We start from the raw sequence: 16247 nt of genomic DNA, 5'->3' as shown, positions 1-16247 counted from the left end.
GATATGTCACTGAACATTTCAAAATGCATATTCAATAAATACAAATTTATATGGAACATTATTAAATCATGGTTGATGTAGCTAGCAGGGCTCTTTTTTGAAAACATGTGGCTTATTGTATTCATATTTTGGATTGATATATTATGTATCTTTATACTAGACAGCTAAATATTACTTTTTGAAATATTTGTAAATAAAATATTTACAAATAAACCCAAGGTCTAATTAACTCAGCTCCCGATGACTACAGAGATACAACCTTCCATGTTTTTTCCCAGACATACAGTAGTGATTTGCCACTGTGTTTTTTAAAAATGTTTTTCAGTTTCCCAGCCTGGCCTACAATCTTGGCATTTGCTATCAGAAATTTCAGACTAAAAAGTAAAAAAAAACCAGGAAGCAATAGAGGTAAAAAAAAATCCATACAATTGTTAAAAATGGCAGATATAGTCACCAGAACCTGAATCATGGAGGAATATGAGAACTTTACACCACACATTCACAATTCTTCACATGAACATTTCTCATTATTCAAGAAAAATGTAGAATGACTAAAGAAAAAGGGTTGAGTTATTTGTAGGGGACACCTGTCAACTTTTTTCAGGATATTTTTCCTCTCAATGTGAGACCTGCTAATAGGATAAAAGCTGTAGAATATTTATAAGAACAGCTATTATTGCTATTATTCTACTCTTCTATCAATCTTCACTGCAACTCAAGGGAACGCTACACTGGCAACTCTTTGCAATATAAATTTGAGACTGTGAAATAAGATTTTTCTTCACTGAAATCAATAATTGTGTAAAACACCAATCTGAGTTATTGGCAGTGTGCAGTATCTTAAATGAATTTTAAGGTTGAAGAAAGCAAAAAAGTACTTACCAAATGTGTTTTCTTTTTCCAGATGTCGTTTCCCACTTCTTGTACGTAACAGAGAATTATTAGCTGTCAAGATATTTTTTTGAATGTTTCTTTGTATTTCTGAATCAGTGAAATCGTCATCTTCTATGAAAGCTTTTGCACTTTCTGAAGCTTCTACATCTGAGTAATTATCTGAAGTTTGGGAATAAGCAGGACAAAAACAATCCAGATTCCCTTCTGCTGCATATTTAGTACTGACTCTGCTTTGGCATGGTTGTGTTATCTTCAAAGGTTCGGTTAATTCTTTTGAACATGAAAACCTTCTTTTGAATTCTGCTGGTTGCTTGTATTTCTCAGTAGAAGTGATGGACATAGGTATTTCAATATTTAGCAAGGATTTAATAGTTTTGTTTTCATTCAGATTTTCTCTGGTTTTGCATTTCTCCTTCAATTTAGATGACGAATTAGCTTCATGCTCCTGTTTAACTTTTGTAATGGGAGTTTTTATTGGAGAATTATGAGTTTGGTTTAAACTTTCATCAACAAAAAAATCACTTGCATTGATATCATCAAATTCTTTTAAAAGTCCCATAACATTTTGAAGAGCCTTGTGAGAAATCTTTACCTGTTTTCCACATGCTTTATTAAAATCACATGGAATGCCTGAATGTTCTTCTACATTTGGATTTTCCCCCCTTTGGGATATATGTAATTTATTTTCTCTGGGAAATATTTTTTTTCTGTTAGAATTCACAGTGTTATAATCATAATTGCAATCTGGGTCAGAATTCTGATAAACAGATAAATCAGATTCAATTTCAGAAAAAAGTAGGCTTGCTTTCTTTAGTGATTCTTTAGATAATTGAACAGGCTTACCACTTGCGGTGCTAAAAAACCCACAGTTGTCAGTAGAAAAGTCTGATTTGCATTTCTTTTTGTTGGAAGTTCGAGTATCAGAACACGTATGCATTTCAATAAAGTCATCTGAAGCTTTGCCATTTAATTCAGGAACAGTTTCCATTGATTTGGGTACAACACATGATAATGCTTGGGAGCTTTCACAAATTTTTTTGGTTACAGGAAATTGGGTCAGGCCTGAATATTCTGTTGGAATCTTCTCTACCCTCAAATAGCTGGAACCAATACAGTCCCTGCTACCACAAGCATCAGAAGAACTTCCAAAGGTGTTACCTTTATTTATTTCAGACTGAGATTCTAAGTTATTGAGGTTTTTATGAAGAAAGTGTTGGGCATTTTTTAATGCTTTCTGAGAAACATTAACAGTTTTACCACTTGCTGTGGTGAAACTAAAGGCAGCTGGTCTAGCTTTCAACTGTTTTGAAGGGGAGTCTTTTTCTCCATTAGTTGATGATTTCTCTAAGGTACTAATATCCAAGAAATGTGAGCTACACTTTGGTTTCATCCAATTTTCATTTTGACAGGTTTCTCCAGATATGTTGACATTAGTTCCTGCATTAACATCTGACTCAGATGTATTCATGTTCTTCACTGTATGTATCTTATTACAGCTGAAATTGTCATCTGAAACAAAATTCTGATGACCTGATAAATTAGGTTCAATTTCAGAAAAAAATTGTCTTGCTTTATTCAGCGATTCTTTAGATAACTGAACAGGCTTGCCACTTGCCGTGCTAAAAAACATACATTTATCGGTAGAAAAATCTGATATGCAGTTTCCTTTGGTGGAAACCCAGGTATTAAAACACTTGCCCATTTCAAAACTTTCATCTGAAGTTTCACGATTTGTTTCAAAGACAGTGTCCACTACCATGGGCATAGCACATGGTAATGTTTGGGCAGTTCTACATAATTCTTTGGTTGTAGGAAACTGGGATACATCCAAATATCCCATTGGCATCTCCTCTACATTCAAGTAACCAGAAGTAATGCAGTTTTTACTGCCAAAAGCATCCAAAGAACTTCCCAACAAGTTACTGTAGTTTTTATGAAGAAATTGTTGGGCATTTTTTAATGCCTTTGGAGAAACTTTAACAGTTTTATCACTTGCAGTTTTGAAACTGAATGCAGGTGGATTAACTTCCAATTGTTTTGAAGTTGAGGATCTCTCTTCATTAGTTGGATGTTTTTGTAAGGTACCAGTATCCAGTAAATGTAAATCACATTTTGATGTCATCCAATCTTGATTTTTATATGCTTCTTTCAAAATACTGATTTTTTTTCCTCCATGAAAATATGATTCAGATGCATTTATGTTCAAGGTCAGTCCTTTAAAGATCAGTCCACTCTTAAAACCCTGTTTAACCATGTTTGACAGCACTCCCAAAGAATCTTCAAAATTATCTTTAGAATGTCCAATTTCTCTACATTTTTCACCTCCTTCTCCAAATTTAAAATTCTTTTTAACTGAATCTTCAACACTAAATTTTATAAGACTACCAGTATTGTTCATATTTCCACAGAGAGCTTCTTCTGAAAGAAGATGCCTAGCTTTAAGTAAAGATTTGTCAGTAAATGTAATTTGCTTACCACTAGCTGCATGAAAACCATCAGTTTGCTTTTCCCTGTTTTCAGAGACATTATTATGGTTGCACCCCAAAAAGATTTCAGTCTGATTTAATTCTGTACTCTCATTCATAGAAGGGATAACTTGTTTATGTCTAGCATTTGTCTTCCTTTTGCAGTAGGACATATTATTTATCTCTTCCTGTATATCAGAACCTGTCAACAAATTAAGTCTCTTACTTTTTTCTGCAAATGTGTTCCCATCAGTAACAGTGTGAACGCTCTGTAGAAAATATTGTTTTTCAGGCTTATTTACTTTTTCCTCTTGTTCTGAAATAAAGCTTTCTTTTGCACCTGTATCATTCCAAGTATTATTTTTTTCAGTTTTAGCAACTTCAACTAAACATGTTAGATCAGACAAAGTTTCTGGGCAATTATTGTTACAGCAAGTTTTCCCACAATTTACAAAATGTACAGATAAAGCATTTTGATTTTTAGTGGATAACAATTCATTTTCTGATATATGTACAGAATATTTTTGAATAATTTTCAAGTTTACTTCTGTGGTGCTAGTAATCTGGACAACACTATCTTTATGGCAGTCCACATCTTTTAACTTATTTTCTGTATCTTCTTTTACAAAAGCAATTGTTGTATCTTTTGTGGTACCTTGTATTATATATTCAGCGTTTCCTTTTTTGGCTTTCTGGGGCCAATCAATATCTATTTCTTTCATAGGCATATGCCAACTACTGCATTTGTTTGGACCATTCATTTTTATTTTATAGGAGTTCAATATTTCACCCATTCCATTCTTATTGCTGGCTAATTCTGTATCTCTTCTTGTAATCTCATCTTTGTTCTTAACTGAACTATGATTTCCCAGATCAGACTGTAAAGGATCTGAAATAACTGGAACAAAACAATTATTTTCTTTTCTGTTTGATTCCAGCAATATAATGTGGTTGTTGCTTTGTCTGTCAGTATTATGTTCCCAAGTATCTATATGCTTAAAGGAGGACTGATTATCACCTGGATCGTCCACAAATCCCATATCTTTACAATTCTTAGAATTTAAACATTTTTTATCCAAACATCTAGTCTCGTTAGTGTTATTGTACATCATAGTCTTGTGTTTTCTAAACTGGGTAAATTCAAATTGACTGTCTGTTTCTTCCAATATATTAGAAAGTTCAGTAATTTCAGCTACTTGGCTTGCGGTTAAATTGTGTTTTTCTTCAAGGTGCTGATTTTTAAGAACATTTTGAACAGACTTATTGCCATATTCAGGAAAAACAATTTTCGTATCATCTGAGTGAATAAAATTTACCACAGAATCAGAAACATGTGAATTTAGTTCATTTTGTCCAACTGAAAAATTCTCAGCATTTTCCTGTTTATTTTGACTTGAAATAGCACTCTTTTCTTCATTCTGAAAGTCTTCAAGAAGTTGATCTTCTATATCCTTGAACAGTAATTTGCCTTTTCTGATTTTATCATCAGATAGCACTATCTGTTTATCAGATGCAGTCTTAAAACCTTTCTGGATTTTCCCAAGACAAAGACATTCTAACTCTCTCTGCTTATCACCAGGTGCGCTTTCTTTTAAACTTAGTAATGGAGACAGTTTTGTATCCATTTCTTGCTCCAATAACATAGTTATAGATTTTGATGCTTTCGTTGAATGAATACCACTGTCCAAAAGTTGTGCTGTTAATTCCAAGGTTACTTTTTTATTTTCTGTTTCTGATACTTGCATTGGTACTGTGCATGCTTCAATAAGTGCTTCTTGGGATGAACTATAATTTGTGAAATCAGTCTTTCTATCCACCAAAGTACTGCTGTGACAGATTTCATGGAATCCTTTTTCAGTTACCTCTGTTTGATAATTAGCAGCAAGATCTCTGGAAAACATTACAGCTTCTTTCTTCATATTATTTTTTAGAAGTAGTGCTGAACTATCACTAGTGTTATGTTCAATATTTGACTTGTTACTACCTTTAGTTTCATATAACACGTTAGTAGATGTATAGCATTTTTCAGAATCTATTTGTTTTCTTTCTTTTGTGGAATGATCAGCAGTTTCAATTTGTCCTGTAAGAAGTTGAATTACAACAGGGATGTGAGTTAAAATGGTATCAATATAAATACATTCTAAACTTCTGTAGTATAATATTGCACTAAAGTACTGTATTCTTCGGAGTATAAGATGCACCTTTTTCCCTCCAAAAAAAAAAAAGGCTGAAAAGCTGGGTGTCTTATACACTGAATACATTTTTTGCCTCCCGACCCCCCCCCCTTCACTAAAATGGCCGTGCATAGCTTGTAGGAGGCTTTCAGAGAGCTCCAGGGGGCTGGAGAGCACAGAAATGAGCAAAAAACAAGCATTTTTCTGCTCAAATTCCCCCCCCCCCCCCGAGCACTCTACAAGCCTCCTAAGGGCTATTCAAAAAAGCACTGGTTTCGTAAAAAATGGGCCATTTTGGGGAAGTTTACGGAGTGCAAAAATTTTGTTTTTTAATTTGCTTCTTCAAAACTTTGGTGCATCTTATACTCTGAAAAATACAGTATTTTTTTCAGGGTGTCAGCTGAGAAGCCACAACTTTTGCTTTATATCTGAATTGTAGATTTTTATTGCATATATGAAAAACCATTAGGTATTAAAGCATTTTTATGCATTTATATTTATAGAGAAGAGAATTCATTTATTTTTAAGGTATGTTATTTTTAAGGTATGTTATTTTTACTTACACTGACCAGCAGGAGGCAGTATATGATCAGTTACATTCTATCTGAAATTGTCAATTGTCAATTACTAAGACCCCATACAAAGCTCTGTGGGCTGTGTATACCTGATAAGTCTCAAATAGAACAAAACAGGCCTCCCTGTAGTAAGTATCCGGAATTCCAGTATTTTTCTGTTTTTATAATTAACCATTCACTTATTTTATCTATCTGAAAATTCCTTCAGCAACATTTAATTAACATAAATACAGTATATTTTAGTAGACTTTTTCAATGCAGTAAACAGAAGTCCCAACAATGAACTGACATATATATGGAATTTTAAGACTTAAATTTTAGAAATTAATACACAAAGGAATATAAATATTGTACCTTCATTCTTGATTAGGATTTCAGAAAGTTCAGAGGTACCAGTTTCTAAATTTGTACATACTGGCACAAAACAAGTAAGTGATCCATCTCTCTGGGTGATTCCTTTTTCCCGCTGAACTAGAGAATTGTTTAGAGCATATATGAATTTTTTGGGTCGCCTTTTCAAACTGGAAAGTGAGCTAATATTTTTCAAGCTTGATTTTGTGTGTTGTCTGCCATCACTAGCAGCTTGATTTGAAACATGATGGCCTGAAGAACTTTTATCTTTTCTTGAGAAATCAGAGTGAATACTTTGGACTTCTGAGGATTCTGTTAAAGTTCTATTCATTAAGAAATAATTATTCTTTGAAAAATTTACAGAAGAAAACTCCTCATCCTCAGCATGTTTCAATGACACTGAATCATTCTTAATCAATAAAGGTGAGTTTTCGGAAACGGATAACTTTTCTGGAGAACTCATCTTACCACCTTGTATTACACATGGTGTGTTTAACATAGATGATTTTAATATTTTAGGACTACTGCATTTTTTTTCAATAGATGATGGACTACCTGGAGAAGTTTTCTTGACCTGTAAGGTAGAAGATGAACTAATGCTCTTCACGAACTTTTTTTCAAGCTGTGTTAGTTCAAAACCAGACAAGTCCAACTGAGACCACGGACAAAGCAAAGATGATATCATATTTTCCTTTCTATTCACTGCATTCTGTATTTTTGGGACATTAGTATTCAAGTTACATTTAGAAGATTTTAACTTTCTTTCAAATTTTGTTTCATTAGAAGCCTTAATCATTTCATGTTCTTTTTCAAGTTCATCATGATTTTTTTCATAAAAAAAAGCTTTTTTATTCTCCTCAACTGAATTAATTTTTTTAAGAAAAACTCTGCTGCTGGCAATGTTCAGAGAAAAATCATTCATTCCACCATGATTATCTTCATCCTTTGGTACATTTGATGGCTTTTGGGATCCTTGTAGCTCAACAGGAAATGCATTCTTATCAAAAGATTCATTTAAAAAACTTTCAAGAGCTGTAAATAATTGCAAAACAACATCATCAGAAGTAAAATTCCACTAAAGAAATTTGGTTACAAAAAATGACATGAGAATTCAATTATAAAATCTAGGTAAAGGCTTAGAAAATATTAAAATACTTATTTGTACATGAAAATCCAATGTCCATTTGAAACTATCTGTCTGTAATGGTATGTGGGAATAATCTAAGGAAACAGGGCAACAAGTCACAGCCAAGGGATCAGAAAAATAAATTATTCTGCAGCAGGAATGTGGGTGGGGCAAGAGGTTCAGAAATACTTTCAGATTTGCAAGAGTTTGTTAATGTAACTTTGCAACAAAACAGAATTAGTTCATCTGGTCATAGTATGTCTGGTCTACCTAGTAAGGCCAAAACTATCCAAAACATTATCAATTATAGTTCATTTAATTACTAGACAGAAATAAACAAATTACTAGACCACAAATAAACAAAAAAAAAGTACCCTAAACAACTATTTTGGCAAATATTTGTTTAATAAATATAATTCTTAAAGGAAAAGAAGCAAACTAAGAGTTGTGAACCGCTAATAAAGGAAAAATGCTCACTGTGGATTTTGTTGTCCATTTCTGCATGTGAAATTTCAATTCCTGATGAAGATTGCCTATTAATATTATTGCTCTTGAGACTTTTTCCATGTTTGGAAAAAAGGCCACACATGGTCTAAAAACCAAAGCAATGAAAATTTAATTTATACACCTACATATAAGCTAAAAATTCTAATACCAAAAATGCATATTCTTTACTTACAATATCAATTATTTCATTATGAATCTTTGTTCCAGAAACAGAATCATTTCTTCTTTCTACAATTCAAACAATATATATTAGTAGTTATTTTATGACTCATTGATGGAAATCAATGTTTTATGTCAAACTTATATTTAATGAGCCTTTCTGAAAATTTTATTCCAAAGTACAGAACATATTTAATGAAATAAACTGAACAATGAAATATTCTAATAAAACTATTGGCACTTTTATTAAGCTTGAACAATGCAACCACTTGCAATGGCTGCAATGAACTAATTATATGATTCAACATATTTATCTCTTTTAGTTATCTTTCTTCAGATACTCCTTGAGTTATGACTGGTCATTTAGTGACTGTTTTAACTTACGACAAACCCCACACAACCCATAGTCACATAATTGCATTTTCGGTGCTTGGCAACTGGTTCACCACAGAATATTATTTGCAGCACCCCACAGTCACATGATTACAATTTTTTGATATTTTTTTTTTTGCCAGTTTTACAATATTTAATTTCTGTTTCTAGCAAAAAAATACTGAAAAAATACTGATCCTGTGGTACCAACCTATGACCACAGTGACTTATGTTTGCAATTCTGGGCTCAACTATAGTTATAAGTCTACTTGTAGGAGATCTGTAATTATTCAACTTAACCACATTTTTAAGAATACATTTGATTTCATATTTATTTATACTCAGCCTTTCATTAAAAACTCAACTCACTGTAGTTCCTCCTATTTCTTTCTACAAAAGCTTTATTAAGTACGCTGAACTGAGATAGCTCCAAGTTATCCAGTAAGCAGTGGCTGATGATATAGTCAAATTGCATTTTTCCACTTCTTATCCTTCACAGTAACCAGTATGTCACACTGATTCTATTTCTACCTCTTTAATAATACCTCTTCATATTGAAAATGAAACAATTATATGGCTAATAATTATCAGCTAATTTCAAAAGAACAGTAATTTTAATATCAATGTTAACTACAATTTCAAAATGTTTTTATCTTGTAGTTACTCTGTATTTACTGTTCTTTATCCTCATATGTTTCAGTCATATCAGTGTTACCTTCATTACCTATTATGACAGTTGGAGAAAGTGTAGGTGGTGTTGCTAATGAACTTGTCCAAGACATATCAGGATCTGCTTCTGCTCCCAAGCTCTCAGAAATGCATTTCTGTGTCTGAACCTAAAACATAATGAACAACTGTTTAATCACAGACACACAAACATACATATAGCATTCTCATAATTAAAATATTTTAGAGTAAAATTACCTCAAAAATCTTGGGTGTTTGTAATAAACTTTCATTTAGTACTGAAAATATGAAAGAAGGTATTCTTAGAATGAGCATATATTTATAAACTAATACAACTTTCAGTGCAATAGATAAAAGACATTAATATTTACCATATTTATTTTTTTGTTTTTCTTGTATGACCGGACTGAAATATAAAGGGAAAGAGTAGTTATTTAAATCAAAAGCATCCTTAAACACAATTTTAATTTCTATAACTTCATAAAATATAATGAATAATGTTCATATATCCAGCGCATCTAAACAAAGTGCATTTTAAAGTAAATATGGATATCTGAGAGATCCTGATTCTATAGCACTAATGAAGCTAAGTACAGTGTTTAATTAGTTACTTTAATTTCTCCAAAAAGCAACAATAACTATTATATAATGATATTTTATATCATAGTTTGAGGGTAATTATTTTCTTATTTCTCTGCAGAAATACATTTACCTATCAGAATTTATCTTTAGGAAAATGTACATATCATAAGTATCACAGGGGTAAGTATCACAGGGGTATACTTCTTAGTTGGTGGGATACGGGCAATAGTATAATGGCTTGCAAAGAAATCTCTGGAGCACCTGCACTAAAGCAGTGAGGTAATATTAGGTTTTGATTGCACTTATTTTGATCAGAACATGTCCAAACTGATTAATACTGTTCTTGATAATGGTGAATGTGACATGGCTATGATTAAAATTAGTAACCTAGTGTAATTCTTTCCCATTCTACCAAACTGGTAGGTGAAAGCCTCAATTGTTCAAATCTGTGATCTAGAATACAGGGGTCCATGTGCATATGAAGACATAACATATGAAGAAAAATGTATGTATAAGGGGTTCATAGGTTGAAATAGGGTGACCTGAATGAAGGTGAACTTAGATGATCTTGTAGAGTTAAGATAAATATATGTTGGGGAAATGAAGATGTAAATTTAATTATAAATGAAAAGACTAAAATGTATGTCACAAGGTATGAATCCATGACATCTAGACTGTTGTTGATGTGTATGAAAGTAGAAATTCAGTAGTAGCTGTTACTATTCAACACACTGTGATTAAAAATGAGCAAGGATGTTTGCAAACAATTGTGGAACATTCTGAATGAAAACCTCTGTTTGGTAATGTAAATGAAATACAGATAGAATAGAATGTACGGAGTAATGCTAAGGAGGAGTATGCAAAAAGATGCTTGGTAGAATAAAAAGTAAAATCTGAAAATAGGTCCATATAGGAAGATTATTGTTTAAAAAAAAGGAAATATGTTGTATCATGAGAATTAGGTAGTCAGGAAAAATATATATTTAAAGAAGATGAGAAAATTAAAATAAGCAGAAAAAATGCAGAATGATTTTGCTGGAAACATTTTTAATAAGAGAAAAATACTAAACAATATCCCCCAGCAGAATGAAAACTATTAAAAATAAAAGTATTGAAAGTGTTTTGGGTGAAATTAATAGTGGAATATAAGAATATGTTTCTGCCCTTTTTGTTGGATGAAGAGGAAAAAGCAGAAAATTAAGTTGGAACTGGTATGATTCTTAGAAATGGCTAGGCTATTTATTATGCTTCCAGAAAATGTATCCACATCAATGTCATTACACTCATTTCAATATACCAAATAATTAAACAGCTAAAGTCTGATGCACTTGTAGACATGTTGAGTTAATCTCTTATAGCAGTGAGCCAATTAGCTAGTTTGCTTGGTTAAAACCACTGCGCCACCTTGGTTAAGAGCCAAGGTGGCGCAGTGGTTAAAAAGCAGCACTGCAGGCTACTGCTAGATCAGCAGGTCAGCGGTTCAAATCTCACCGGCTCAGGGTTGACTCAGCCTTCCATCCTTCCGAGGTGGGTAAAATGAGGACCCAGATTGTTGGGGGCAATATGCTGACTCTCTGTAAACCGCTTAGAGAGGCCTGAAAGGCCTATGAAGCGGTATATAAGTCTACTGCTATTGCTATTGCTAAAGGTGTCAGACTAGAAACCAAGAGACTGAATTTTAGTCTTTCCTCAAATGCAAAGCCAGCTAAGTGATTTTTAGCCAATCAGCCCTAAAAGGCAACAAATGTTTCCAAGAAATCATCATGGATATGCCCAAACATTATGATATCACTTTGATTCAAAAGACAAATTTAGCTGTAACAATGGAATTCTTTTTTGTGTTGCTATAGAAAGATCCATATCTGCATCAGCATCCATCGATAAATAAATAGGATGCACCTTGCAATCACACAGGAACGAGAAAGATTCATTCCTTCATTTGATTCATCCACTTGTGTTCTCAGCCTAGGCATTTCACTGAAAGTTTTACCTGTATCAAAGAAATGTAAGCAAAAAAAAACCTTTCACTACTAGATAAATCAATTTTTTCTCTACATTTGTCTAATTAAATCTTGAATGCTACAGGAAGTAAGTTTGTTACTTAATCATTTTTTTAACCATTTAAACAGTTTTTAGTCCCTTTTAACAATTAAATTAATTTAGTATGCGTACAGGATCTAGTAATCCAGGATCTAGTTCAGCCAAAAATGAAGAGTTATTCCTTCGCCTTAAGGCTTTTGAAATTTTAGCTATGTAAATTCATGGCATTCTTGAGAATAAAAACTGCTTATAGAAATGAGATCCTGTCACAAATATTATGTGTATGTTGTAATTTGTTTTTAGTCTTTGACCATAAAATATAATAATTTTTTAACCAGAAATAGTAAAACCCATTTGGTTAACTAAAATTTACAAATTTATGAGAAAAAGTACTAAAGTTAAACATTTGATAGTAATATTACTAGATTTTATTTATTTATAAAATGTATAGGCCATCCATCCTACTTCAAGTTAATCTCCATCTAGATCAGTAATGGCTAATCTTTTTCTAAAGGTGTGCCAAAATTGTGCACGCGTATGACCTCCCCCCTTCCTGCGCATGCATGCACAACCCCCTTCCTGAAGCCTAGGAAGGGCGCAAACGGCCGCCCCTGCCCTCCGGAAGGCCGAAAATCAGCTGGAGCTGAGGGCTGTCATGCCGGCAAATATGGCTCCGCCATAGGTTCGCCATCACGGATTTAGGTTCTTTTTCCCTTTAAGGTATCAAAATAGTAAACACTGGGATCTCTATTCTTTTTATTTATCCTCCAAACTCCACTCTTATGGGTTAGGTTCACTTGAAAAATAGTAATTGAATGAGTTAAGTGAACTGTACAGAGGGAATGGGATTTAAATATGGGTCCACCCAGTCAGTAGCAGTCATTAGTTGCACATTGGCTTGATTACCCTAAATTTGCTGTCAATTCCTTCCTATTGGTGGGAATTACCATTTTTAGTAACTTAAAGAATTCAGAGAACATAAGACATTAAATCTATGAAACATAATTTACAGAGATTTTGCAGATCTATATTTTAAATAAAGTGAGTGAATATAAAAGATAAAGGTAAATATTTTCTTGTGCAGTCGTGTCTGATGCTAGGGCAAGATACTCACCTGTTTCTTGGCCAAGGGAGCCAGCTTTTTCCTAAGACATTTTCTGTGGTTATGTGGCCAGCATGGCTATATGGCATGGGCGCACGGAGCACTGTTACCTTCTCACTGAACTGGTGCCTATTAATCTACTCGCATTTGCATGCTTTTGAACTGTTAGATGAGTAGGAGGTGGGACAGGAACAGGAACTCACCCTGTGGTGTGATGCTCATGTTAACCCAGGCTGTCAGCTTTCCAGTTGACAAGCTCAGCATCTTTAACTAAGCCATTTCTCCCCAAGTGAATAGTAATGATTAATAAAACATATGAAGATTCTAAAGATACAGATGCTAAATATCATTTAATAAACCATTACAATAGATTGAAAATGCTTCAGAAATTAAAATTGAGTACTAATTAGGGATATGGGACATTTAGTGTTCCATTTTCTCCTGACTATGCCATTCCAAGCACAATTGCAATTTACAGAAGTCCTTTGAACCAATGTTCCAGATGTGGTATTCTAGAGGATCTGGATTATCCCTGTCACTATTGTGTTTCATAGCCAGACTGCCCCTGAAATAACTCAATGTTTCTTAGTTCAAAGGATTTTTGAAATTATCAACCACTGTAAAAAGAGAAAGGTTTTGAAGAAAACAAAAATGCTCTGTTCCTATACCAATTAATCTTGCCTTCAAGATACAAGCAAAAGTTGAAATATAGATTACGAATACATACTAAACAATTTATATCCAAGATGAAATCTGGTCTATACACTATACAGCGATGGCGAACCTTATTTGCTTGCGTGCCATAAGGGGAGAAGCGCAGGGGATCGTGCACAGGCATGCTGCACCTATAATGCAACGCTTGACCCCTCCAATGCACATGAGAGGCGCTCCCCCCCATTTTTTGCATGCTTTTTTCACCCTCCCCAGGCTCCAGAGGCTTTATAGAAGCCTGGGGAAGGCGAAAACAGCCTCCCCCGTCCCCCCGGAGGCTTCAGGGATCTTCAGGCGGCTTGTGGAGGGCATAAAACCAGAAGTCACTTTCAGTTTGCTCGTAGGTTGGTTTAAACCCTCCGGAGGCTTCAGGGACCTTTAGGAGGCTTCCCTGAAGCCTCCGGAGGACTATAAAGAACCCTATGAGCAAACCGGAACTTCAGGGAAGCCTCCTGAAGGTCCCTGAAGCCTCCAGAGGGTTTAAACCGACCCTACAAGCAAACCAGAAGTCCGTTACTGAACTTCTGGTTTGCCCATAGGGCTGTTTTTTTGCGCTCCGGAGGCTTCGGGGAAGCTCCTGAAGCCTCCAGAGAGCCTCTTGGGGGGGGGAGCTCTTTTTGCCCTCCCCAGGCTCCTATAAAGCCTCTGGAGCCTGGGGAGGGCGAAAATGGCTTTAAATTAAGCTGAACTCAACTTTTTTGCATGCCCGGACAAATGGCTCCGCATGCCACCTGTGGCACGCGTACCATAGGTTCGCTATCTCGGCACTATAAATTCAGAAGTGGCTGAAATTGTCTTCTATTCTATTGTTTCATGCTTTTATGGAAATGGGGTGAAAGGTGTTCTTTTATAATCATCAACCCAATATTCCTATTTTATACAACACAATGTTTGAACTGACACCTAATATCCCCCAAATTAGTCACTTTTCTAGTTGTGGACCTTTATGTAGCCAGAAAAGTACAATTTCCACAGAAGCGGTATCTGCATTGTAACATTTCATTTTCATACTACATCCATTTTGTAAATGCTTTACGTACAAAAAAGTTTACAATTTTGGTTACATATTATTTCTTATCTTACCTGTTTCTTCACTGGACTGAGCTGATTTTTCTACAGGAGAAGTAGATGTTTTTAAATTTTTATTCCGGTCTTTAAAAATCATGGGAGTTGATACTGATGAGTTATTCATAGACAATTTCCCTTTTGGGGTTTTGAAAGTATTTTGATCCATAGTTTTGTATAAAGGGTCTTCTGTTATTTTCACATCAAAAGGTGGAGCTTCTGAACTGAGTTCTTCAAACCAATTGAGACTTATTGGTCCTAGGTCTAACAAAAGCAGTCAATACATTATTTAATGTATGTTTCAAGTTATTACTTTAACATTAATTAAACATAAATAGTTATTGATTATTACTACAGATTAATAATTGGTTCCATTAAATTACTAAATATTAATTTCATCAGAAAATAAGAAGTAAGATTATTTTGCAGGATCTAATCTGAGTTGGCCACTGGGACCAGAGGTTTTGTCTTCTGAACTTTCAGACTCATGATGGAGCCCATCCTCAGAGAGAAATACCCTGAGGATGAGCTCCAGCATGAGTCCGAAAACTTGGAAGACAAAACCTCTGGTCCTGGTGACTGACCCAGTTTGGATCCTCCAGCATCATGCTAGGACAGGTATATTCACCTTCATTCGTAAGATTATTTTTTTACACAATTACTGATGTAAGTTGGCTTTCTAAAAATACAATGTAACACTAGATTTTTAAATAAATATGAACTATCATCAAATATTACTTACTACTGCTACTACTACTATAGATATTTTTCTAATAGGCAGGACATCCTATGGAGAATATCTTCTCCCACTTACTTTAAAGGTAGAGTTCAAATTACTCAGAAATTCTTTCTGTAGGTCTTTTCCCATATCAACCGCTCAGTCGCCTTGAACCATGAGATGGGTGGCAAATAAATGTAATAAAAATATTTGGCTCTGCCTTGCTTTGGGGAACATGAATGCCTATTAGGCATGTGACCAAGATTTACTTACAAGCTAAAAACTCTTTATCAGGTGACTCTTTTGTAAACAACTAACTGCAAGCTTCTCTGTTATCAGCAAAAAGATTCACCTCCATGCCAAATCACTGGAAGTTTTTAGAGGAAGAAATGAAGCCTCCGGGCTAAGGTATATGTTAGTTCCAATTGGGAAACAGCTCAATTGCTGAAGTTGTTGTAATCCTATCTTTTCCTTCTCAATAAAACTTGCTAATGATTTATAATAATATATTAATAATTATGGTTCATTACACATTAATTGTATTATTTATAGTAACAGACAATAACAGAAAATAGTGAAAAAACATGAGAACCTGGCAGTAGCTACAATTAAATATGCACATTTTCATCTTAATTGTCTAACAATCTGCCTACGTTTTCATTATGCTCTTTTTTTGACTTGACAGTCTGAAACTGGGAAAGCAGCTATCCCCCTCAGAC

General features: G+C 34.1%; 1 protein-coding gene across 1 annotated transcript in view; it reads right to left on the bottom strand.

Annotated features, from left to right (window-relative positions):
- BRCA2 (BRCA2 DNA repair associated) overlaps positions 1 to 16247 on the bottom strand; it is a 42163-nt gene that overhangs the window by 20666 nt on the left and 5250 nt on the right. Inside the window, exons 3-12 of the mRNA XM_087721285.1 lie at positions 14829 to 15074; positions 11792 to 11882; positions 9682 to 9716; positions 9548 to 9588; positions 9348 to 9459; positions 8265 to 8320; positions 8063 to 8177; positions 7615 to 7680; positions 6463 to 7491; positions 883 to 5439 (exon numbers count right to left, since the gene is read on the bottom strand). Coding sequence (XP_087577411.1) covers positions 883 to 5439; positions 6463 to 7491; positions 7615 to 7680; positions 8063 to 8177; positions 8265 to 8320; positions 9348 to 9459; positions 9548 to 9588; positions 9682 to 9716; positions 11792 to 11882; positions 14829 to 15074 — 6348 coding nt within the window. The remainder of the gene's footprint in view (positions 1 to 882; positions 5440 to 6462; positions 7492 to 7614; positions 7681 to 8062; positions 8178 to 8264; positions 8321 to 9347; positions 9460 to 9547; positions 9589 to 9681; positions 9717 to 11791; positions 11883 to 14828; positions 15075 to 16247) is intronic.

Source organism: Thamnophis sirtalis, unplaced genomic scaffold, assembly GCF_051295495.1.
Source record: "Thamnophis sirtalis isolate CommonGarterSnake01/CBP01778 unplaced genomic scaffold, rThaSir2_p1.2 scaffold_8, whole genome shotgun sequence".
Lineage (NCBI taxonomy): Eukaryota > Metazoa > Chordata > Lepidosauria > Squamata > Natricidae > Thamnophis > Thamnophis sirtalis.
Note: the sequence above shows the minus strand (reverse complement) of the source record. Positions and strands in the feature narration are given on the sequence as shown.